At 42.5% G+C, this 26818-nt stretch overlaps 1 protein-coding gene across 1 annotated transcript; it reads right to left on the minus strand.

The window, feature by feature from the left end:
* Positions 1-25377, minus strand: SDR42E2 (short chain dehydrogenase/reductase family 42E, member 2). The gene is made up of 12 exons (XM_077275050.1): positions 25196-25377; positions 16223-16581; positions 16023-16118; positions 11027-11084; positions 10507-10625; positions 9039-9114; positions 6966-7048; positions 6233-6370; positions 6081-6149; positions 5107-5170; positions 2649-2722; positions 1-262 (listed from the first exon to the last, which is right to left on the minus strand). Exons 2-12 carry the CDS (start codon positions 16544-16546, stop codon positions 53-55), a joined length of 1311 nt encoding a protein of 436 aa, XP_077131165.1. The 5' UTR covers positions 16547-16581; positions 25196-25377; the 3' UTR covers positions 1-52.
* Positions 25378-26818: the final 1441 nt, after the last annotated feature.

Genomic DNA, 26818 nt, shown 5'->3' on the forward strand with positions numbered 1-26818 from the left:
GCCATTTTATATTGTATTGGTTAATAATAATACAATTGGAGATGCAGGCTATCTATAGAAACAACGGTGCATACAGACAAATAAAGAAAACCAATACAAAAATAAAAATTTTAGTAAAATTAAATTTTTCTTGGGATGGGATGGGCCTGGTTTTGATGTAGAAATCCACAGAGTCAGCGAAGGAGAATTTCTTTGGGCTGTAACCGAGCTCTTTGCGAGCCTTATCTATTCGGAAGGTGTGCACCACTGCAATTTTCATCACCTTGAAAAAAAAGACTTAGATTAGTTATTAGTTCATATAAAGTTGATAAGTTGTTAATTTCTTGTTTCTGAAGACCAACCCGGCATCTTCTCTTAGAACGCTGCATTGTTCTGCCCCTGTTATTTCTCCTGAAACGGTTTCCATTCCCTTTTCAGAGAAGTTCCCCGGTCCGTTTGACCTTCTGGTGACCGTGTCGAGCTATGCTAGTAGCCTGGCGTGATCCATGTGTTGTATTTCCAAAGACCTTATGAGGGCTCTCTACAGACACAGCTGAGTGTTGGTATTGCTCTAAGACTTGTAGTAACTCTCTTAGTTTGCTGTGCACATTTTCAGTTCACATTCATCAGCACATCTCCTGCTTGTCTGTGGTTTCCAGTCCCCTAGTTACTTGTCTGCAGTTTTCAGTAATGTTGCTACTCAATGTCTCCAGCGCTCCACCTGCCTTACTACAATTTCCTGACATCTTCTGACTGCCTGCACTTCGCTTGCCTGCCTGTGGTTTCCTGACATCCTCCGCCTGCCTGAAGTTTCCTGAAATCCTCCATCTGCCTGAAGTTCCCTGACATCCTCCGCTTGTCTGAGGTTTCCTGACGTCTTCCACCTGCCTGAGGTTTCCTGACATCCTCTGCCTGCCTGAGGTTTCCTGAAGTCCTCCGCCTGCCTGAGGTATCCTGATGTCTTCTGCCTGCCTGCGGTTTCCTGACTCCCTCCGCCTGCATGCGGTTATCTGACATCCTCAGCCTGTCTGAGGTCTTCCGCACTACCTCCACCTGTCTGCGGTCTCCTGTTCCTTGGCTGTACATATCCTGTTTGCACCTTCTATCTGCTGCGCTGATGCCCATAGTCCATGTGCCCACCCAGACCTTTTGCTTGGAGGATTCACCTCACTTGATGAGTCTAACAGTAGTGTTCCCTGAAAGTCTGGCAATGGTTGGATAATATCAGACCCCCCCCCCCCAACAGGTAACACCCAGTTGTCAATTGATTTATACATTTCTAGGAAGAATAACAGCAATGGCAATATAAAGAGTCCTAAGAAAAGATGCTCCACAATTACTATTTTGTTATAAATACAGACATCTCAGGAGAGAAAAAGGGTCATCTTTTAGAAATCAGCAACTTTTTTTTTTTTCATTGTTTCAACCCTGGAGCCATTCATATATTTTTAAATGTCCCTTTCCATATGTCACTGCATGAGGAATTGTTTTAGTTTGTTTTTTTACATTTTTTTAATGGCACCATTTTGGGGTACATGTAATTTATTCTTTTACTTTTAATACATCTTCTTTAGCCGTAAAAAAAAGTGTTTTTTGCATTGACAGTTACTTTTAAAGGCGTCGTCCAGGTTTTTGGCTGGGTGAGGGCTTGTTTTTTGAGCACCGAGCTGCCATTTTAATTGATGACATTTTGGTGTACATATGATATTTTGAATGACTTTTATTCCATTTTGTTGCAATGTTGCATTGACAAAAACAAACAAACACGTAATTCTGGCTTTTTCATTTTTTTTTCTCATTACGCTGTTTACCAATCTGATGAATTTATTTTATATATTGATAGATCGAGTGTTTCTGAACGCATCGATACCAAATATGTATATTTTTTAATGTGGCAAAAGGGGGAATTTGAACTTTTGTGTCTTTTTATCTTTGTAATATTTGTTAAAACTATCTTTTACTGTATTTAATAGTCCCCTTAAGAGAATTTAAGCTGTGATCGTGTGATCACCTGTGCTATACTTCACAGGGCTCTAGCACTGCTATGTAGAGCAAAAATCACAATCTCCTATGAATGCCGGCCACAAGCTGACGTTCACAGAAGGATCGTATTGATAGGCATGGCTGTCATGATAAACCATCAGCCCCCTGCGATCACATGACAGGGGTCCCGATGGGCAAGATTAATGACTCGCCAGCGCGTGTTAAATGTCGTCAGTGATTAACAGCAGCATTTACAGCAGTGGGTGGATCGTGGATCCATTCTCGGCTGTTAGAGGCACTTGATAGCTGATTAAATCAGACATCAAGTGTAATGAAAGATGCAGGCTCAGCATGTGAGCCTGCATCAAAGGCAAGTACAGTGTTGATGACGTAAATATACGTCATCGGTTGTGAAGGGGTTAAAAAAAATTTTTTGTTCAACGTAAAAAATATGCAAATTTGGAACCAACCCTTTGCTTTTCAATTTTAAATATTTAAAAAAAAAAGAAAAAGCACAATTTTAAATTTTTGTCTCCTTTTCCACGACCATTTTTAGAATGCGGTGGAATACATGGAAGTGTTGAGATACTGATGACAGTGAGATGTCGGAATCACCTGGAGTCCAATCTGACGGTTAGGATTTTGAGCATGTAAGACAAAAGTGGACTATATAACTAATATGTTACCTCGTGCCGGGTCAGCAGCGGGTTTAAGGATACAAATGGTCTTAATATGAGGTGCAAATATTCCAAAATGAAAGCTGCAGGAAAAAATAAGACGTTTTATTATGTCGGCCATATTAGCCTTTACCTATGATATGGATGAGTAATAGCTTACACACAAGGGGTTAATATAATTGTGCCGTATTATAGTAGATGAAACGTGTCTCAGCAGGAAAAACGCTGCATAAAAAAAACACGTTTTTGCCGTGTTTTTACCCATTCATTAGTTATATGTCTCAAAATAAATACGATAACCAAATAAAAATGATTTTTATATTTTTTATTCTGCTAAATCAGCAAAACATTAGAATAAAAACTATAAAAACTTGGTATCATTGGAAAAATTGCTGCAGAATAAAGCGGACATGTCAATTTACTGAATGGTGAACGTTGTTTAGAAAAAAAAACCCAGAATAAAACAGTGTTAAAGTTTTCAAATCTACAAAGTGAAAAGAAAAAGTATTTGGATTTTTAAAATTATCCTATCAGCAACACGAAGATTGAATAAATTAGAAATTGTACACAAATGACTTATGTTTAGAGGTGGGCGGACACCTGGATGTTCGGGTCCGGCTGGTTCGGCCAAACAGTTTCAAAAAGTTTGGGTTCAGGTACCAGAACAGTACCCGAAACCCATTCATTTGAATGGGGGGCCTGAACATCCAGTCTTTGATGCGCTGTCATGTGCATGACAGTGCGGCAAACACCGCTTCTGATCAGCGGTGAAATCATTCCCGCCGGTCAGAGAGCTGCGGTTCTCACCCTGTCAAAAGACAGCGTGAGCACTGTGCTGTGATCGGAGGTATAAAGTTTACCGCAGGTCACTGGTGGCAGCTGATGAGACTACAGCTCCCATCATCCAACACCTGCTGCCGCTAATAACAGCGAGAGCAGGAGCGGCGGATGAGAGTATTCATTAGCTGGCTCCTGCGCTGTAAATAAATAATAAAAAAAAAAAACAACATAGGTTCCCCTGTATTTTTGATAACCAGCCAGGCAAAACTTACAGTTGGGGGCTGCAATCCTCAACTGTCAGCTTCAGCAAGGCTGGTTATCAAGAACAGAGGGGTCACCGCCCCATATTTTTTTATTACTTAAATAATTAAAAAAAATGGGTTGTGTTCCCCCCCATTTTGACAACCTTGCTAAAGTTCACAGCTGGGCGTTGGTATTCTCAGGCTGGTAAGAGGCCATGGATATTGCCCCCAGCCTAAAAATAGCAGCCCGCAGCTGCCCAGAAAAGGTATATCTATTAGATACTCCAATTCTGGCCCTTTGCCTGGCTCGTCCCTCTTGCCCTGTAGTGGTGGCAAGTGGGGTTCATATTTGTGGGGTTGATGTCACCTTTGTATTGTTCGGTGACATCAAGCCTATGGCTTAGTAATGGAGAGGCATCTATAAGACACCCATCCATTACTAATCCTATAGTGATATGGTAAATAAACACACAGGTAGAATAAAGTCTTTTATTAGAAATAAAACAAAACACAGTTTTACTTTTTCATTTAAAAATAACAAACACAGTTATACTCACTTAACGCCTGATTCCACCGAAGCCCTCGTCTTCTGTAATAATAAAAAAAAAAAAAAAAAACAACAATATCCCTCACCTATCCATCATTCAGTCCCACGCCGTAATCCATGTCTGGAGGATAAAACGTTTTCAACCTGGACGGTGCCAAGATGCGACCATCCAGGCTGAGAACCACTGATGAATGAGCTGCTGTGAGCGCAGCCTCAGTGACCGGCGGTGACGTCATCAAGGTTACCTCTGGTCACTGAGGCTGAACTGTGGTAAGTTCGGTGAGATCCCCGCTAGCAGCGTGAGAAAAACGCTGCTCTTGATAATTAGCCTTGTTGAAGCTGACAGCTGAGGGTTGCAGCCCCCAGCTGTGAGTTTTGCCTGGCTGTCTATACAGGGGAACCCACGCCGTTCTAGGGAAGGGGAGAAAGTAGAAAAAGAGGGAAAGAAAAAATAAGAAAATTGGTGTGAGCAGGGTCAGGATGGGTCACCACAGTGGCGTGCCTCAAATGTTTTCTAAGAAGGCGGAGCTCTCAGGATCCTCAGGGGCGTGTCTTTAGGCTGCTCTGCATTATTCCCCTGTGAGCCACACCCTCCTTGATAAAGGCTATAAAAATTAGCATTAAATATAAAGGCCTATATATATGGATGCCTATGGTCAATTTAGAAAAAAACACAACACAACACAAAATAATCAGGAGAGCAGCGAGAATCAAATCGGAGCAAACACTGGACACTTTTGACCTGGGGACAAATCATCTTTAAAGGACTCACTATAACAACCTGCACTGGTGAAAACCAATTCTATTATTGCCTCACCAGTCATATTAATCCTACATGTAGAAATTAATTAGACCTCAAGCAGAGTCTTCAAAAAAATGCTCAATAAACTATGCGTACCTGCAGCATACACCAGAGAGGTGGGTATAATTATCCAAGGATCTGGAAAACCAAGTTTTTCAAACTGAAAAAGAAATGAAAAAACAAACAAACATAATTGCTTGTAAAATTTATTTTAATGTCTGGGTAAAGAACAGAAATTAGTTTTGGAGCTCCATATCAAACAGAACTTTAACATCTATCAAGATATTTTATTAAAATTATATATCTTATAAAAAATAATTTGAACAATTTAGATCCTGTAGAAAAAAACAATCTCTGTCTCTTCATCATTCACAATTTAAAACTGCATTTTGCGCACATACCAGTCTAATATGTCCAGGAACTATCCTCATTCTCACCATGTGTAACTTTTTAAGTGGGTGGTTCCTCTCTTCTGCATTCTGTCAGCACTATAGGTTCTTGAACTTGCCTACCTCAAACTGAAACCCCATCTTTCTTTTGTGCCTGTAAGCAGACTGACAGACAGGAGAGCAGGAGCAGAGAGAGACCAAGACCCAACTATACTTCTTGTAATCGATAATGACGACTCTTGTTAGAGATGGATTATTTTTTAAATCAGGTAGTGAGCAGCCAATTGGACGGAAGTGAGACGCCTGGGGGTCGGCACTTTAGAGTAATTTTTTTTTTGTTAGGGGGAGGGTGGAGTGTTAAATAAAGTTATTTGCATATTGCCAATATAGCTCATTATCAAATTAGACCAAGTTGTCTGAACGTACAGGGATCAATTAAATCTCAATTCAGGGTGATTCCAAACATGTAATTAATGTTGATTAATGTTCGAGTCCCCACGGCTGCATGTTTCGCACCTGTTCGACAGCCGTAACACATATAGGGATTCCCTGTCGAACAGCCGCACAAACATATTATTCGAGCACGCCGAAGTCACTCAGCACCCGAGCATGCTCAGATAACACCTTATCCATGCACATTCGCTCATCACTACTAATGATCCATCTCCAGCCGTTACTTACCATTGGATGGAGATACCACTCATGAAAGCTGACATGCTCCCCATCGTGGATGAAATAGGCTTTTCCACTCTGAAATACATAAATTAAAGAAACGGTAAGTTTGGCTTTGCCCCAATTAGTCACCATTATGTCTATATGTGACCTCAGCTTACAGCTATATATCCTTTACTGGCAGTCAAAGCCTCAGCAGCAAGTATATGAGCCTCAATCAGATTGTATAAATGGATCCAGTTCATCCTGGTTCGGTCATTCCAGAATTTAAAACATAGTAATCTCTTCTCTACATTTGCCTGAAAAAATGAAGAAAAAATAGTACTTATCTGTTCTAACATGATATTTTCCATCAGTCTAAAGCTGGCCATAGACAATAGACAAAAGGTTTTGGGCTCATTGACGACCAGTTGAGGTAAAGGGGAAGTCTAAGTTCATAAAAAATCAGACCTTACGTACTAATACTTCTAAAATAAGATATACTTATCTAGTTCATCCCGGTCGTTCCAGCGCTTCATCCCCGATTCTTCCCGCTGTATATAGCGCAAGAAAAATGGGGCCTGTGATTGGCTGCAGCAGTCACATGGGGTATATAGACAGTGATGTCTTCAGGCAATAGTAACAGAAGACCAGCGAGGAGAATAAGTAACAAAGCGCTGGATCGGAGGGGATGAGATGGGCGAGTATATGGTAACTTATGATTTTAGCCTGTGGGCTTATCTTTAAGTACTTTGGACAACCCCTTTAAGGATTCCTAGAATATATAAAACTATGTCACGTATTGATACCAGCCTACCGTGCTCATAATCATGGACAGTCTAAATTCCATCCTTTGCTAGACCCCGTAGTACATGTCCAATTACCATATATGATATTTAATCCCAGATGACTTACGACCAGTCTTGGCAAATGTGTCTTCTCATCTGGCCCATAAATTCCTGGAGGCCGCAACACGCATGTCAGAAGTTTACCACCTCCTTAAAGAACACAGAAAAATTGAGAAAAATCAGGAAAGTTTCAAGGTCTGGTGAGGCCGACAGTGACGGTGAGGCAATATAAGTATTAGTCAAAAAAGTTTGGCAATGTCTCAGATCTGATCCAGAAATGGTGAGGAAGAAAGATGTCTGCCGAAAGAGATTCTAAGTGAGTAACTGCTATGTTTTACTGGAGTAGCTGAAAATAAAGAGGTCTAGGGAAGACCGAGGTGGTCAAGCCCAAGTTTCTTCTTTCCATGTCATATGAAGTTGTGCCACTTCTGGGTATAATTCTTCCACTAAAAAGACACTTATCTTCCTTTTGGAGGTGGGACAATTTGCATACTTTTTTCCCAGGAAACATTGCCCTAGCTATAAGTGTGTCTGCTCCCCATGGTGCTCTCCACAAGGAGAAACGATACCCCCTAGACTTTTCGGCCTAAAACACAGTAGGATTTTTCAATCCACCAGTTGTGCCAGTAGCAGAATACTTGCATCAGTGCCGCGGCTTCTGCATGGATATCAGGTGAAGCGAGATCTTACTGTAACATGTCCCCGGCTAAATTTATCCCAGTCTCACCTGGGCACCTCGTATCATGTTGCACTTTACATTAATTTGTTGTACAGTGGCATTTCTAACCTTATCGCTGCTCCGAGCTGCTTAAGTGCTGAACTGACTCCGCGGCTATGGAAATGTCTGGGGTCTGTCATGAATTATTCCAGCTCGGTGTATCGGGTGACCGCTAGAAGGTCTTGGGCTGACAAAACAATTAGAGGCAATCGTGCCGACAGCAAATAACTCAATTTATAACGTCACTTTCTACTCAATTGAGGAAGGCAGTCAGAAATCTATGATTACTGATTGGCTGAGTGATATTGAAGGATTTATTAGCATATTGTATAAGCACCCAAGGAAAAGTGAAAAGCTAAATTGTCTGGATCATCAGGTATCTGACCTAAGGTAGAGGTGATCTCCTGCCTTTAAAAAATTCTACCTCCTTGGTGGTCAAAAGATTCCTAGGAGAGCTGATCAAAAAGGTCTGAGGACCCCGTGATCCAACGACCATATGGCTAGTCCATGGTTGCCAAACCGAGCAATGCAAACCTGGTACCTGTGACCTCCCCGATGCATCTTCTGACTAATAAGCAGCCACTACATTGTGTGCTGCTCCTAGCCAAAACATAAAGACTTTACAGCAGCCTACTGTTTAGAAGTGGTGCTGCTGGAAGTCTGTGACCACTGGACCAGGGTCCTGCAAAACGTTTTGCTCAACTCTATTGCCGAGACCTCATTTGCTGCCTATTTTGTTTGATTGATGACCGGTATGAGGTCCTGTATGGTGTCCTGGTGTTTTCAGTCCTTTATAGAAATAATTGTTCATGGTCACATCGAGCCTGGGAGTATTAATTCCTACAGATGATATTGACAATGTACGTTACTCTCTGATGGCTACATGACCCTTTCAGTGGACTAAACCCTACAAAATACGTTGAAAAGCATTCACTATCGCAACACAGAATAAAAAAAGGCTAGCGATATACATTGGATGGCTGTTGGATGAAAGATTGTTTGGCTGACTGCCATCTCAGCCGCCTCTTCCATACTGGGGAGTGTTCGCTCATGGGAGCACTTGCTCAACCGAGCGATAGTGTGTTCTCTATGAGAAAGCCACCAACTGACATGTTGACTAGTGGTGGCTTATCTCAAGGAGGACAAAGCATTGGCAGTCTCAAATCAGACATGTCTACTTGACATTCTCCCGACCATCATTTGGCTGGCACCCTATATACATTAGACCATAGGCCAAACCTGTCAATATCGACAGGTCCGGCCGAAAGAAGTCGAATGTGCATGGCCAGCTTAAGTTATAGTAATTTATAAAGCCTTTACATAAATAAAGAGTCAAAACTAATATATACGACCTTGTTCAAGATGCACCTATCTAGTAAAAGATATTTAGTTCTGTTTCGGCTTATGAGGTAGAAAGTTTACCTTTAAGTGGTGACTCATTAGCTGCCAGGATCATTTGATCAGCAATGGTTTTCGTCTTGGAATAATAGTCCAGTTGCTGAAAAATGAAGAACAAGCAATATAGTTATTAGAGGAAAGTTATAGATATTAGTTTATCTTAGATTTTTTGAAAATATTTCCATGTAACACAAGGAGTTTGGTCTGGTAAAATTGGTACCTAAAATAGATATCATTGTGACTTTTTATGACTAACAGTATTCCAATAAGATAAAGAGTTTCCTGATACCTGCGTGGTCCTGTGATAGGAGGTACGGTTGTAATAAATCAGTTCATTACATTTCTTGCCTCCTAAAAATTCCCCCATCACCTGTCATTGGTATTAATGAAAAATGGAGGAACTGAAGCAACTCAACCACCACAAAAGTACAGCTGAGGAGCAGAGGGCATAAAAGCTACCGACGTTCTGCTGACTCCATAAAGGCAGAGTCCAAACTTCTTTTGGCGTAAACATCAGCACAAAAACTGTACCGGATGCTTCCTAACATGGGTTTCCATGTCCGATCAGTTGCATACAAGTCTTACATCACCGACCAAGCACAATGCCAAGCGAGAGATGAAGTGGTGTAAAGGCGCCACCACTGGATTCGGAACCATGGTAACATGTTATACCTGTTGTGTGATGAATAATGCTTCTCTATCTGGCATCTGATGGACGAGTCTGGGTTTGGTGAATTCCTAGGAGAACGTTCCTCAACCGACTGCATGGTGCCAGATGAAAAGTTGGGATAACGCTATGAGCTTGTTTTACAGGTGTTGGCCTAGTTCCCTTAGTTCCCGTGAATGGAAGACATTTTGGACAATTCCAACTTTGTGGGAACAGCTTGGGGAAAACTCTTTACGGCTCCAGCATGACTGTGCCCCAGTGCACAAAGTAAGGTAAGGGCATGATAGGGGGAGTTTGTTGTTTGCCACACAGCCTTGACCCACCCAACATCCTTGGGATGAACGAGAACAGAGATTGTGAGCCCGATCCTCTACAACATCAATAGTAGTTTGAAATCTTGAAGAAAATAGTGTAAGCTGTTACAGCTGCAAAGAATGGACCAATGTCATATTAAGTTGGACAAGGGTTGTATAAATCCAGTCCCTTTTCATCCTAGGATAGCCTTATATTTTTTTCCCGAAAAATGTGAACTGTTTTGGCAAATTCGTGACTATTGACATCTATGTGCATAGCCAAATTTCCTAGTGGCAACATAATCTTATCTCACTAGTGCTGCTTACAAAAGGAATAGCGCAACAACCACAAATTGGAGTATACCGGAAAAGTAAGTACCGGTAGTTTACTGGTGATACAAGAAAAAAAGTGACAAACACCCAAAAAAAAAAAAATCTTCCACAAATTACTCATAGACTTTGTCCACTTTTTCTGCTATAATTTTAAATTAAAAAAAAGGCTAAACTCAAACTCCTATCTTGCAGATATTACCTTTTCCGGAGGATAATAGGTTGTTGTTTCTTCATCCCCTTCTTCGATGTAGTTTCCACCAAAGACCACATTTACAGTACTAGTGTATATGAGCCTGGGGATGTTTCTGTCTAAGCAAACTGGAAGGAAAGATTGGAATATTATAAGTACGGTACATTGATATGTGAAATACCTGCTTAATATTTTCGTAATTTACTTGGGGCTAGGATAAGGAGTAAGTAGAGTAGGTGGCCAGTTAAAGCACCATTGTGGTGAGAGGTAGAGTAGGAGGACGTTGTAGGAACAAGCTGCCCCTACTTCAGATACAGTGCCCGGTAGCATTGTTGGATAATATGGAATTAGAGGGTATGTATTGAAAAAAAAAATTGGGGTTGAGGGGATTGGGTGCATCAGGGGGAACATTTTGATGAACTTCACAAACCAAAGATTGTGTATTGGTTCTTTAAAAACCTTTTTTAAGCATAAAAAAACATGTCCCTCAGCTGCCACCAGGTGATAATGACTTATAACAGCAACTTACCATCAATTACAACTTGCGTTCCTCCAATATTTATGGATTCAATTTGTTTCTTATGCAGCTAAAATACAGAAAAATATAAAAAATGTGAAAAGTTTTCAAATTTTTTTTCCCTTGTAGGGTTTCAGCTGTCTGGTAGCCTCTTGGAAACGCATATGCACAGGGTTTTTATATAAAAACAGGATAAGGGTTATTGTCCATCAAAAAACTTTATGCCTCCAAAATACACTCACCGGCCACTTTATTAGGTACACCATGCTAGTAACGGGTTGGACCCCCTTTTGCCTTCAGAACTGCCTCAATTCTTCGTGGCATAGATTCAACAAGGTGCTGGAAGCATTCCTCAGAGATTTTGGTCCATATTGACATGATGGCATCACACAGTTGCCGCAGATTTGTCGGCTGCACATCCCAAAGATGCTCCATACAAGGCAGGATGGATCCATGCTTTCATGTTGTTTACGCCAAATTCTGACCCTACCATCCGAATGTCGCAGCAGAAATCGAGACTCATCAGACCAAGCAACGTTTTTCCAATCTTCTACTGTCCAATTTCGATGAGCTTGTACAAATTGTAGCCTCAGTTTCCTGTTCTTAGCTGAAAGGAGTGGTACCCGGTGTGGTCTTCTGCTGCTGTAGCCCATCTGCCTCAAAGTTCGACGCACTGTGCGTTCAGAGATGCTCTTAGGCCTACCTTGGTTGTAACGGGTGGCGATTTGAGTCACTGTTGCCTTTCTATCAGCTCGAACCAGTCTGCCCATTCTCCTCTGACCTCTGGCATCAACAAGGCATTTCCGCCCACAGAACTGCCGCTCACTGGATTTTTTTTCTTTTTCGGACCATTCTCTGTAAACCCTAGAGATGGTTGTGTGTGAAAATCCCAGTAGATCAGCAGTTTCTGAAATACTCAGACCAGCCCTTCTGGCACCAACAACCATGCCACGTTCAAAGGCACTCAAATCACCTTTCTTCCCCATACTGATGCTCGGTTTGAACTGCAGGAGATTGTCTTGACCATGTCTACATGCCTAAATGCACTGAGTTGCCGCCATGTGATTGGCTGATTAGAAATTAAGTGTTAACAAGAAGTTGGACAGGTGTACCTAATAAAGTGGCCAGTGAGTGTATAAACAGCCTTCTTCAGCACAAATGAAGAACATAAACAGTCCTTTCTTCAGGTACAATGAACAAAGTAAATATGGCAGCTTCACTAATCTCCGTTGTCCAGGCACAATAAGCCTGAGTAGTATTAAACACGTTCACCAAACCAACACCTCTGTTCAGCTCCAACTCTGCTGAGTGAACCCAGCTGCTGTTATTAGGCCTGTTGCTGGATTGTGGGAAGGACCTTTCCCATCCAGACTCTTTTGGTTGTTCCTAAATCCTGGACCCAAAATCCAGTCAAATTAAAAGTCTTTAGTTTGTGCTAGTGGTAGAGACTTTACATCACCAAGGCCAACCACCTCAGTGACACATGTCCGCCATGCAGGACCTTACCTCTTGCTTTCTTACACCCTATATATCATAGGAACGCTTGTTCATGGTATGTAGCCAGTGAAAATGCACCCAGTGACTCTAGGGGTTTATAGGTGCACTCATTTAAAAAAATGCAATTTCTTCACCTTTAAAAACGAATAAAATTCTAAATCTGAAAAAAATTAGACACCTGACCATAAAGTGCAGCACTAAGCCAAGTGAGCAAGTTTTCCATGAATCAGTTTCAAGCAAGGTTCATATGACCGAGTGCTATCCCTGAAAAAAACGGACCATGTTCAGTGGGGCAGTGCAGATGATCAAATTGTTTTCATGGACCGAATCTGAGTGTGAAAAAAAATGGTGGCATGGACTAGTTTCTTGCGTGTGTCAGATGAAACGTGTCCATTCAAGTCTATGGGTACAGAAAAAACAAAAATCAGATTCCATAGAAGCCAACATATAGCATTCGATTTTTAGGGATACATTGCAATTCTTTAACTTAGGAAACTGTATTTAGTCTTGTAAATTTTCAATAACTCTTTCTCTATAAAAATGGATTGTATATAGATTCTATACAGGTGACAAGTGAGGAAAAAAATCGCTCAAGCTCTCTGGATTTTTTTTTTTTTTGCGCACTTAGCCTTAGTGTGAATCTACAACGGACTGTAAAAATTAAAAGAGCTGAGGACTGAGAACAAGGCATGATCATCAAATCTAGACCAACTGGGCCAATACTTCAGAATTTCACTGAAATTCTATCTGACTGCAGACTTGTGAATCCTCACTGCGTACAGTGTGCGCAGTCAGGATTGTCCGGTGCTGACGCTGGGAGCTGGCGGGTGTGTGACTGCAATTACGCAGTCTGCATGCACGCGGTCACCTGCCGAATAGAATTGAGCGGCAAAGTGAACTGAGCAAAGCAGGATACATCTAGTCAGAATGTGTTCAGAAGTATGCAAATCACATACTTGTGGTCACATGACCTCCTGCTCACAGCGCTGGAGAATCCTGACAGTGTGCACTGTGCGCGCTGTGAGGAGTCACAAGTCTGCAATCATACACACTACTCCAAGCCTGGACAACCTCTTCAGTTGAGCTATACAAGCTGCTTTAACAAAGAAGTCATGTAGCTAATAGCAATCATAATAAGCAAATGCAAAGAAATCAACTTTAATGGCTGAATCTGCTATTTTAACTATCCAGACTTCAATTAATTTTTACATCTTATATACAGCCATGAATTTAAATAGTTTCTTAAGAAGATGATATTCCTGGGGGATATAAAAATAAAAACTCTATATACTAAATAGAAGTTAACATAATTAGCTAAAAACAAACGAAATAGAGTATAAGGAAATACAAAATGATGATCACTTTAACAGTAGGAAAGAGAAAAGTGTCTAAGGCCGGTTTCACACGTCAGTGGCTCCGGTACGTGTGGTGACAGTTTCCTCACGTACCAGAGACACTGACTCACGTAGACACATTAAAATAAATGTGTCTCTGCACATGTCAGCGTGTTTTCACGGACCGTGTGTCCGTTTGCAAAACACAGAGACATGTCAGTATTCGTGGGAGTGCACGGATCACACGGACCCATTAAAGTCAATGGGTCCGTGTACACACATACCGCACATGGATGCTGTCCGTGTGCCGATTGAGGACCACACGGACCGTGCAGGAGACAGCGCTAGAGTTAAGCGCTGTCCTCCCTGCGTGTGGTGCTGAAGCATTCGCTGGAGAGAAGGAATGATTAATCAAGATTTTGGGGTTTTTTTTGTGTTTAAAATAAAGTTCCTGGTCACCTAACGCCTCCCACCCCCTGTGTGCCCGCCCGCTGGCATTAAAATACTCACCCAGCTCCCGCGATGCTTCCTCTCAGCGCTGGCAGCTTGTCCTGTGTCCTTGCCCCTATAGGGGTGGAGCCGCATATTCATCCCTGTAATGAGCGGCACCATGTGACCACTCACACAGGACAAGCTGCCGGCGCTGAGAGGTAGCATCGCGGGAGCTGGGTGAGTATTTTATTGCAAGCGGGCGGGCGCACAGGGGGTGGGAGGCGGGAGGTGTCCAGGAATTTTATTTTAAACACAAAAAAACCCCAAAACCTTGATTTTTCATTCCTTCTCTCCAGCGAACGTTGCTGGGGAGAAGGAATGAATGCTGGCTTCAGCACCCAAAGCAGGGGACAGCGCTTAACTCTAGCGCTGTCTCCTGCACGGTCCATGTGGTCCTCAGTCGGCACACGGGTGGCACACGGCTGCCGCACGTGTGCCACACTGATGTGCCACGTGAGCACACGGACACACGGACATGGATAACTCCGGTACCGACTTTTCCGGTACCGGAATTATCTGGACGTGTGAGACTGCCCTAAGGGGAATGTGCCAAATACACTATCCTACAGGCGCACAGAGGAGTGCGGGATTTACATTTTCCACCTTTCTCCTTTTCTGTAATATTTCTTGGCGGAAAAAAGAAGTGGTCAACTACACTTGTCTGTATGTAAAAAAAACAAATCCACAATACAAGAAACGGAGTGAAAATTATTTTTTGGTATTATGTCTTGCCCATTTTATGCTATGGCTACGCCTCCATATAAGTCTGAATACAGGTTTTTGCAATTCAGATGTTCACGTCCAGCAGAACGCACCCTATAAATGTGAGCCTCTCTGAAAGTACAGCGACAAGAAAACTGGAAAAAATGTTTTTTTAAAGTAGTTATTCATATTCCATCAATGTTGCTACACAGAGACCTAAAAATAAAAAAAACTAAGTTTATAACAATTCAACTCTAATTCATGATTTCTCCAGTGGCCAGGATACGTGAAAAATATTACCCATTGGTTGTCCACAATTGTCTGTCTAATGTTAAAAACATTTTTTTATATATATAATTTAGCGGCAGTAAAAATTTGAATGGATTTCTTCACTTTTTGGACCATTATATCAGGAGCCAGAAGTTTGGTAGATCATTTAATCTCCAAAAGTGAGGAAACAGCTATCCATCCTTTCTGTGTGATGTTGACTACGATCAACTCTCCAACTCTTGGCCCAGCAACAGGGTTAACCCTAACCCCAGCCTGCCTAGTTTTCGTCCTCACATTATTCTGGTGCAATCTACCAAGGGGCATAAATTGACCACGGCATTCTGAACCCACAGAAGACACTCGGTCCTCTACATGGTTTCCCGCACGTGTCCTATTACAGCGGAACACAACGGGCACAGGTACAGGTAGATAAAATGAAGCAGAGAGAGAGATTGGCACAGCATTATGTTGGGGAACTAATGAAACTAATGTTTTTTATGGGTTTAGAAAGACATGGTACTGTGATTACGAGAGGTTCCATCATAATTTTGGAAAGACTGCGTCAAAAAATTTCAAAAATATTTGTTTTACCAAATCGGTGGCATTTTACTTTGAGCGAAGAACTCCTCTAATATCTACATGGTGCCAAGCAAAGTCCCATCTAACTTTTTATGTGTAAAAACATCGAATTAGAAAAAGTAGCTTTTACCCACTTGTTGATATCCCGACATTCCGAAGGAAGCTGCATGGAAAACACAGTCTACTCCTTCACAAGCGTCGTAAAGTGCGTCATAATCTCGAATGTCACCCTGCAATACAAACAATGCTTAGTGGCTACGGGACGAAGGAGGCTTCTTCGGTCTTTATAACCGGCGGTTGGATTTAAGGTTCCGAATTAGACTTTTGGATTCACCTGTATGAACGTTGCACGAATTGGAATGTCCCGGTCCGGCTTGTGTATATCAAATAAAATAACAGTATAGCCCAATTTTATAAGAGCTAGTCCAAGGTTATGTCCCAAATATCCTGCTCCACCAGTGACCAGAACTTTAGTTTTCTCCCATGGGCCTGGGTGTACCTTTGGCATACAGGAAACCCTGCTTTGATGGGGCACCACACCATTGGTTCGGACTGCTCTTAGGGGCAGTGCATTTTTTAGACATTCCGAGCACATTTCTTCATTTTCAATACGATTTCTTAGGTCTTCAAGTTCACAGACATACTTCGTTTCTCTCATGATGGAATGTTTTGTCCGGATAAAAGCAGTTTAACCTGAGGATAAAATAATACAAAAAAATAACATTTTTTAAACAATTTTCAAGTTTCGTTCATTAATATAATTTAAGGCAAATTGCAGTTTACCAAATGGGAATGGGTAACATGGATCTAGACCGAGAAAGCTGGTAACCCCAACCTTAACCTTAAACAGTTCCTTTTAGATATTGACATGATTTTCACATGAATAAATATACATAAAATATCTACTGGTATCACTAAAGTGACCACAACTCTGATTTTCAATGTTGTGTTGACATTTACGTACTTGCACTCAACAGTGCCTCTGACCATTGTAGCCGAATTAGCCAACAGAGGAGTTCATGGGGACAAGATACCTGTGGGAAAGATAGAGCCCAGCTCACCCGCATGCACTGCTTGAAGATCCAGAGCAAAGGAAGCGTCCACGCCATGGACGTGAAGGATTGCAAAGAACGAGGAACCCAGCTCCGCGACAATCCAAAAACTCTTCTTTATTGGTGAAAAAATCATGATTAAGGGTTTCACTACCTAAAACTAGTTGTTGTATCTACTACCATGGCATTTTAATTCACCAACTTTAGTGTTTTCTATTCACACCAATAAGGAAAATTTTCGTGGAGCTGGATTTTTCTTTCGTTACAAGATACCTGTATCTATCTTCTTCACATTCGTACCTAATCTGAGAGCAGCATAATGTATAGACAGATACCATGATTCCAATGATGTGTCAACTTACTGGGCTGTAGTTATGATAAAATCATTGTTTTATCAACAGATTATCACTAGAGGACTAATAAACCTGCTGCCAGGTAGTCCTCCATATGTATGAGCTCTGTATAACCCCACCTCCACCAGTGATTGGTTGATTTCTGTGTATACTGTGTATAGGCAGAATGCTACCAATCAGTGATGAGGTGGTGGGGTTATACAGAGCTCAGCATTCAGAGGACTGCTAGATCATCAGCAGAGAAAACAGTGATTTACCAGCCCCAGTTACAGAGGAAATCCAATTTTGTACTTCCTGCAAAGTTGTTTTCTCTGATGAAGGCCCCTTCAGATTGTTTGGGACATCTTGAAAAATAATTTCCTGGAGAAGAAAATGTGAGCGCTACCACGAGTCCTGCTACGCCAACAGTAGAGCACCCTGAGACCATTCTTGTGTGTGGGCCTTTCATCCAAGAGACCGGGCTCGTAAGAATGCCGCCATGAATAAAGAATGGGAGCTGAACCTCCTCCAAGAGGAACTTCTCCCTTCGATCCAGGAGTAATTTATACTCTTTCCAGCACAATGAAGACCACGTCACAAGGCTAAAGTGATAACAAAGTGTCTCAGTGAAAAAACATTGACATTCTGGGTCCACGACCAGGAAACCCCCCAGCATTTCAATCCTATTGAGAACTTGTAGTCAATCTTTAAAAACTGGGGGGGACAAATAAAAACGTAAAAAGTGTGATAAACTTCAAGCACTGGTTAGGGGGTCCTGGGCTCAAATCTCACTAAGGGACATCTGCAAGGAGTTTACATGTCCTTCCCGTGATTGTGTCGGTTCGCCCCGGTTTCCTCCCTCACTCCAAAGACGTACTGATACGGAACTAAGATTGTGAGCCCCAATGGGGATGATAATATCTGTAACGCGCTGTTGAAATTAGTGTCACTGTATAAATGAGTAAAATAGAATAATATATAAACAGATTATCCTGCATACTAATTGCCGTAGTATTGAAAAATAAAACCCAACACGGGAATTATTAACCCCTTCACGCCGCAGCCATTTTTCGTTTTTGCATTTGTTTTTCGCTCCCCTTCTTCCCAGAGCCTTAACTTTTATAGTTTCCCGTCAGTATGGCCATGTGTGAGCTTGTTTTTTTGCGGGACGAATAGTACTTTTGAATGACTCCATTATTTTTACCATTTCAGGTACTTGAAAACGGGAAAAAAATTCCAAGTGCGGTGAAATTGCCAAAAAAGTGCAGTTCCTCAACTTTTTTTTTTTTTTTTTTTTTTTTAACCATGTTCACCAATTGCTAAAACTGACCTGCCATTATGATTCTCCGGGTCATTACGAGTTCATAAACACCAAACAGGTCTAGATTGTTCTTTATTTAAATGGTAAAAACAAATCTAAAGTTTGTTAAGAAAAAAAAAAAAAGTGTCAATTTCCGATACCCGTAGCGTCTCCATTTTTCGTGATCTCGGGTAGGGTGAGGGCTTATTTTTTGCGTGCCGAGCTGACGTTTTTAATGATACCGTTTTGGTGTGGATACAATCCTTTGATCACCGTTATTGCATTTTAGTACAATGTTGCGGCGACCAAAAAAACATAATTCTAGCATTTTTACTTTTTTTTTTCCGCTACACCATTTACCGATCAGATTAATTATTTTCATAGCTTGATAGATCAGGCATTCTGAACGCGACGATACAGAATGTCTATTTTTTTGTATTATTTTTTTATTTTCAATGGGGCGAAGGGGGGGGGGGTGATTTGAACTTTTATATTTTTTAAATATTTTTTAAAACATTTTTTGTTTACATTTTGCATGCTTCAATAGTCTTCTTGAGAGACTAGAAGCTGCAGTTGTCCGATCGCCTCTGCTGGAGACCTCTGGTTGTTATGCCGACTCATTGGTGATCCGCGATCATGTGATGGGGTCACCAATGGGTGGGATTAGTGACGCGCTTCCGGCGCGATCACATTAAATGCCGATGGCTTTTAACGGGTTAACAGCCACGGGTGGATCACGATTCCACCTGCGGCTGTTCCGGGCACATGTCAGTTATTCAAAACAACTGACAGGTGCCGGGAAAGATGTGGGCTCAGCGGCGGAGGGACACGACATTCGCAGTACATGTACAGCGCATGTCGTGAAGGGATTAAAGAGGTGGTCCACTACTTTTTCATTGATGACCTATCCTTAGAATAGGGGGCCGGCCGGAAATACTCACTTGCAGGGCTGGCCGTCTTCTGATAATGGGCGAGGCTTGGTACTACACATCCGCCTCCTATACAAATCAACAGGAGGGGGATGTGTATTACCCGGCCGTGGCCACTATGAGAAGACTTCCTGTGGTAAGTGAGTATTTCCGGCTGTAGCACCAATAACTGTTTATCAGCGGAGGTGCTGGGTGTTGGACCCCAACCGATCAGACATTGATGAGCTATCCTAAGGATAGGTCATCAATGAAAAGTAGTGGACAACTTCTTGAACTCTTTACATAAAGTTGATGTATTTGTCATTAATAGTATAAAAACTTACGAAACGCTTTTAGTTGAACTTTATTAACCACAGAAACATCCAATTCAGGCTACTTTCACACTAGCGTCGGGCTCGGCCGGTCGCTGTGCGTCGGGCCGACGTTCCCGACGCTAGCGTTGTCTCCGCCGCACAACGGGGGCTGCGGATGCATTTTTCCAGCGCATCCGCTGCCCCATTGTGAGGTGCGGGGAAGCGCGGGGAGGTGGGGGCGGAGTTCCGGCAGCGCATGCGCGGTCGGAAAAAGCGGACCGTCGTGAGCAAAAAACGTTACATGTAGCGTTTTTTGCTCCCGACGGTCCGCCACTGCACGACGCATCCGTCGCACGACGGGTGCGACGTGTGGCAATCCGTCACAATGCGTCGCTTAATGTTAATCAATGGCGAAAAAACGCATCCTGCAAACACTTTTGCAGGATGCGTTTTTTCGGCAAAACGACGCATTGTGACGGAATGCAGTTAACGCTAGTGTGAAAGTAGCCTAAGATCTAAAATCACTGAAGCAGCGAACTTTGTGAAAACCACAATTTTATGTAAATCACAAAACTTTAGGCCACAAGTAGAAGTAGAAGTAATTCTCCAAGCATGGGGGGTTTTATGGAAGGGAAAACCTCAGGAAAGGTGGAGGACATAGCTTTACCATATTGGCTAGTGAAGAGAGAAATATGAAATAGTTCCATCCCCTAACTCGTGTCCTAGAGTCCTCATCGTGGACAGGACCAGTCAACGGATACATCCTGGTTAGCGATGGTGCTGCCGAATACATTAGTGGAAGCATGCTGATGACCTCGACACGTGAGATCATGGCTGCATTCTGGTCTTCATTGTTCGCATCATAAAGATAAGAAATTCCTCTCTAATCTTACGTTACTATGCACCATGTGATGACCGTACATAATAATAGATATAAATACAGATTTAGCAAATGGTGTGATGAAGTAGCGTCACCGGTCACCTAAAGTCTGGACTTGTGGTACCTATCAGATTATTCAGTGATGAGAAGGAGCCTCACAGTCTGTACTCCGCACATCAAACCCATCTTGTAAGAACGACTCAACGCCAAACATGGCACTCGCTCAAGGAAATTAAATCCCATTGATCTCCTGAGCTTTGGATGGTGCGGTACCTAAAAATGCACTAGTATATCCAACAGAAGACAAAACAGATACACCATAGAGCATAACAAAAGCCTAGAGAGAAAACACCCTCGGTAACAAATCCTGAAATTGCAGTAATAGAGTCTGAGATCTTAGATGAATTTTTACAGTATTTGCATCTTACATAATTTTTAAGTTTAGGACCCTTTAAACATTTTTTTTCTGCCTATTATTTTTCACAAATTTTGCCAAACACAAATTAAAGTTTAATTAGAAAATATAAAAAATAATATTTTACACCTGTACCCATATATTTTCTAAAAGTAGACTTGCAAATTGCTAAAAGTAGACTTGCAATGTGAAAATGCAACCTAGCATATTAAACTTATTGCTGCCACTATACAATTTTGTGTGAAAGCATAAAATAAAAATCAAGATTGTGGATAAATATCAGATCCAAGCGGTGCTGGAGAGTCACAGCAGCTCCTAACAAATAAAAGTTTTAGATGCGGAGTTTATTAATTTCTTTAATGTCAATGTCTGCATACACATATTACATAATCGGCAGGAATTTCAGCAGTTCTGGTGCTAGTAAACTTCTGAGACACAAATGCTGGCCGACAAGAGAGATGTCAATCGCGCATGTCCTATTTTGCACTGGTGATCACATTGTTCTCCGAGATAAGATGCCGGTCGACGGCTTTCTCATAGAGAGCACTGGATCACTCAGTTGAGCGAGTGCTCCTACGTGTCACAACTGAGATGTCAGGTGACCCGGGACCAGGGACTCCTTACCTGTCCCTACCACTAAGGGGCGCCCTAGCTCGCCCTATTCCCAGAGATACTTCTGAAGGTGAAGATGCCGGGGCCACCAACCTTGCCTTATCTGCTGAATCCGCCCTCCCTCTGTTCCCTTCCCCCACCCAGGGAAGAGGGGAGCTGCCGTGCAACCGCAGTACACCAACCAGAAGAACAAGGCAACACGAACAAGGGGTAACTGAAAATACCAAACATACAAATATTCACTCACATATAACAGAGGAATGCACCGGGGAGTGGAGGACGGGGAAAAACCAAAGTAAGAGGAGGGAAGAGAATTATCACACTGACAAACCACACAACAGTCACAGATAATGAATAAAGGAAATAAAGAATTAGAAATGTTAAAGGGAACCTGTCAAGTGATTCATGCTGCCAAACCACAAGCAGCATATATGGCAGCCAGCTGCTGGATTGGAACCAGGTATATTATTCTCTGAAACTTTTTGGCAGTTCAGATAGACTACACCATGAAACTGTCCAGCGCTGTTCGAGGTGACTTAGGGAGAGACCTGTCAGTCACAGCAGTGGTGCTGGGAAGAGCTGGTCCGGAGGTAGTGCTGAACTAGCCTCGTCTCCGGCTATGGTCCCTGCCCAGATCTTCAAAGTATATTTTCTCTGAAATGTCAGCCCAATTAAGAGAGTATTCCTGGCGGCAATCGTGCAGAGAGGCTGCGGTTCTTGCTACTCGTAGTTTGGGCAACATTGAGGAGCCGACAGGTTCACTTTAACATGCCCAATAGTTGAAAAGATATTACTAGTGATGAGCAAACGTGCTGGGATAAGGTGTTATCTGAGCATGCTCCGGTGCTAACCGAGTGTCTTCGGTACATGTCTCGTGGCTGTTCGACAGCCACAACACATGCAGGGATTGCTTGTGAAACAGCCACGAGACATGCAGCCGCGGGGACTCAAACATATTATTTGAGCATGCCGAAGACACTCCGTTAGCCCCCGAGCATGCTCAGATAACAACTTATCAGTTAGATAAATCTCATATATTAGCAACATCTAAATGCTAAACGCATGGTCCTGTTCACACTGCATTTTCGCAGTGTGCTATACCCTTATAACCGGTACTCGGACGAACCAGCGGCACAGCCTTATTCCACCTGCAGGGTTCAAATATACTCAGTTTGTTCCTGTGAAAAACCTCACAAGCAGAGTTAATTTGCAGAGTGTTGGTGCTGTTGCACTCTATAGCTCCGTCGGGGGTTTGTCCGGAACGCCCTGCAGAAATGGGGTGTGAACAGGGCCGTAATTATAGCCAACTAAGTGCTAGGAGTAAAGACTAAATGGTGAGAAACATGTCCGATATCTCCTGGTGTACCGGCTGCATAATTCACGCTGTTTTCAATTATTATGGAATAAAGGATTTACAGTTTAGGCGGACGTCTTATCTTCGTAAATCGTTAGAATTGCAAAGTGTTTGTAAAACCAAGCAACTTTGCAATTTATTAATTAAAAATCCTCTCCGTTCTCAAGAACTGCTCATTGCCTAGGTTACCGGCCACCTCTGGCCCCGTCTCGTAGGCAAGGAGCTTGGATGCTTTATGCTTCATTTTTATTATTGAAGCCCGAGATTGTGCTTGATGAGCTTAAAGGGAACCTGTCACCTGAATTTGGCGGGATCGGTTTTGGGTCATATGGGCGGGGTTTTCGGGTGTTTGATTCACCCTTTCCTTACCCGCTGGCTGCATGCTGGCCACAATATCGGATTGAAGTTCATTCTCTGTCCTCTGGAGTACACGCCTGCGCAAGGCAATATTGCCTCCCATTCTCATAGAGAGCACTGGATCACTCAGTTGAGCGAGTGCTCCTATGTGTCACGACTCTTATGTCGGGTGACCCGGGACCAGGGACTCCTTACCTGTCCCTACCACTAGGGGGCGCCCTAGCTCGCCCTATTCCCAGAGATACTTCTGAAGGTAAAGATGCCTTGCAACTGAGTGCAACTGAGTGCAACTGAGTGCAACCTTGCCTTATCTGCTGAATCCGCACCCCGTCTGTTCCCTTCCCCCACCCAGGGAAGAGGGGAGCTGCCGTGCACCGCAGTACACCAACCAGAAGAACAAGGCAACACGAACAAGGGGTAACTGAAAATACCAGGCATACAAATATACACTCACATATAACAGAGGAATGCACCGGGGAGTAGAGGACGGGGAAAAACCAAAGTAAGAGGAGGGAAGGGAATACTGCTCCCATTCACTGCCTGGGGGTCTCAGCAGGTGGCCCCCAGTGATCATACACTTATCATCTATCCTGAACATAGGCGTTGTTGTTAATGGGATAATCCCCTTAAAATCAGGATCAACCATAATGAATGATTTAACCATTAAGTTACCAGACTGAAGTTAGAGATCAGGAATATTGTTAAAAAAGAATCTATTAAAAAAATATGTGGGAACAATTACACATCATTGGCCATATTTCCCTAGTTTCAGACATTAACAACAACAGAAAGCTCCGAGCTGGTATGAAAATATTTATTTCATCTTTAGTTTATGACCCTAAAACATTTCCATACATTTGTGTTCCCGATGCGAGCAGCGAAATACAACACCTGTAGTTTTAGGTGCCGATGTGAGGTTCCCTTTAGGACAGGTGCAGATGAGCATATTTTTGGTCTCAGTGCAATCAGACAAAACATCTGATCGCGCTCAGACCAATGTTATATGGAGTCGCGAAAATGTCATATTTTATCCTTTAAGGTAGGAGGGAAAAAAAACTCACTGCATCCCCAAGTTTGATCCCATATTCGGATCACACGCGGCCACGGAAGTCAATGGGTCTGTGGAAAACATTGGACTGCACTCGGATGACGACTGAGTGCAGTCCGGTTTCCACAGACTGACAGATGAGGAGTAAACAATTTCTGCATGTTCCCCATTCTGAGAAAATCGGATCACATAAATCATCACACTCTGTAACATAATGGACCAGGATGAGAAAAAAAATATGCTGGTGTGACCCCGGCCTAATCAGACCTATATTAGGGTTATGTCTGACCACATTGGACACCACCTGCTCTATATATTATTATTATTAATGTGTAAGCGGTTTAGGAAACTTGTCTTATTTCACACTGAACAATAATGCAGCTTCGGCTCATTTTACAAAACCTTTACTAGGAAAACATATTAATATCGTTAATATCGGCTCCAGCGCCATAAAATGCAGTGAATGTCTAGAAATATAGAAAAACAAAGTAAAGGAACATTCCAATGGTCCAATGACCTGTATCCATCCTGCCAGAAATGTGACCAGCACAGGCGGACGTGTCAAGATGCATCTGATCTGGCAACCGAGGCTGGAAAATAATCGCTAAGTCACCCCCAAAACCGGACCCCCAAGCCTAATCTTAGGTAAATATTTATAATACATCCGATAAATATGACACAAATACAAGAAACGTTCTAGATCTTATTATTAGGTGATGACAGGAGGACACCTACCCGACCGACGTTCTTTCACCATCCACCTGACAGACAGCTCAAACTTTTCTCGGGTCCAACCAGCGGAGTTTAACTCCGTGCGTGGCATAAGTTCCCGGTTGTAGACCCCGGCTTACATCACAGAAGGACCTGCTCCAGTCACATCTCTGCCTTCTTTATTTGTCATCTTCAGCTGAACTAACAGCATTACCGGGCAGCTGACAGCGAGCGCAGCCTGACATCCTGCATGATACCATAGCCGCAGGCCCCCCCTAGAGGCTTCACACGGCAAGCAGCGGCCCCAGGTGTCTGCCAGGGTGTTCTGGGGCTTGTAGTTCTTCTAATACTGTACGTGCAAATCATATAGTGAGGAACTTAGACTTTTGCATTCATTTTTGGAAATTAGAGCGCATGTGCGTTAATTGGAAATTCTCGGATTTCATTTTTGGTCCTTGTGCCCATTTTTACCATCAATGTTTTGTCATATGCAAAAAAAAGTCAAGGTTTGTTCTCAGGAGCGCTCGGACGACTCACGGATGGCAACTGAGCGATATACGTTTCTTTTTTTTTTCTTTTACTTGAATGGGCGAGATCCACAAATCAGATAGAAAATGGACGTCTTTTTTTATTTTTTTAATTTTGTGAATAATTGGTCCACAAAAATACAGACATAGACTACGATGGGGGTGCTTTCCGTGAAAAATACATGAAAACATGGACGTCTGAATGAGTCCTTAAAGGGGTTTTCTGGTTTTGGAATACCCATGTCTCTTAGGCCGGCGTCACACATGCGAGTTTTACGGACGTAAGAGCGCAGAAACTACGTCCGTAAAACTCGCATTACACACGGCACAATTATTCTCAATGGGGCTGCTCCTATCAGCCGTATATTACGGTTCAGTATTATACGGCTTTCTACGGCCGTACAAAATCGCAGCATGCTGCGTTTGTCAGCGTATTGCGCAAAAAAAATCGCCAATGAAAGTCTATGGGGGCGAGAAAAATACGGATTCCACACGGACCAGCAGTGTGACTTGCGAGAAATACGCAGCGGTGTTAGTGAAAAGTCGGTAATTCAATTGCCGGCTTTTCATTTCTCCTGCACAAACCCGACATGATATGAGACATGGTTTACATACAGTAAACCATCTCATATCCCCATTTTTTTTTGCATATTCCACACTACTAATGTTAGTAGTGTGTATGTGCAAAATTTCAGCGCTGTAGCTGCTAAAATAAAGGGTTAAATGGCGGAAAAAATTGGCGTGGGTTCCCGCGCAATTTTCTCCGCCAGAATGGTAAAGCCAGTGACTGAGGGCAGATATTAATAGCCAGGAGAGGGTCCATGGTTATTGCCCCCCCCCCCCGTGGCTAAAAACATCTGCCCCCAACCACCCCAGAAAAGGCACATCTGGAAGATGCGCCTATTCTGGCACTTGGCCACTCTCTTCCCACTCCCTGTAGCGGTGGGATATGGGGTAATGAAGGGTTAATTCCACCTTGCTATTGTAAGGTGACATTAAGCCAGATTAATAATGGAGAGGCGTCAATTATGACACCTATCCATTTTTAATCCAATTGTTTGAAAGGGTTAAAAAAAACACACACACGTTATTAAAAAGTATTTTAATGAAATAAACACAC

Source organism: Ranitomeya variabilis, chromosome 7 (assembly GCF_051348905.1).
Source record: "Ranitomeya variabilis isolate aRanVar5 chromosome 7, aRanVar5.hap1, whole genome shotgun sequence".
NCBI classification, from domain to species: domain Eukaryota; kingdom Metazoa; phylum Chordata; class Amphibia; order Anura; family Dendrobatidae; genus Ranitomeya; species Ranitomeya variabilis.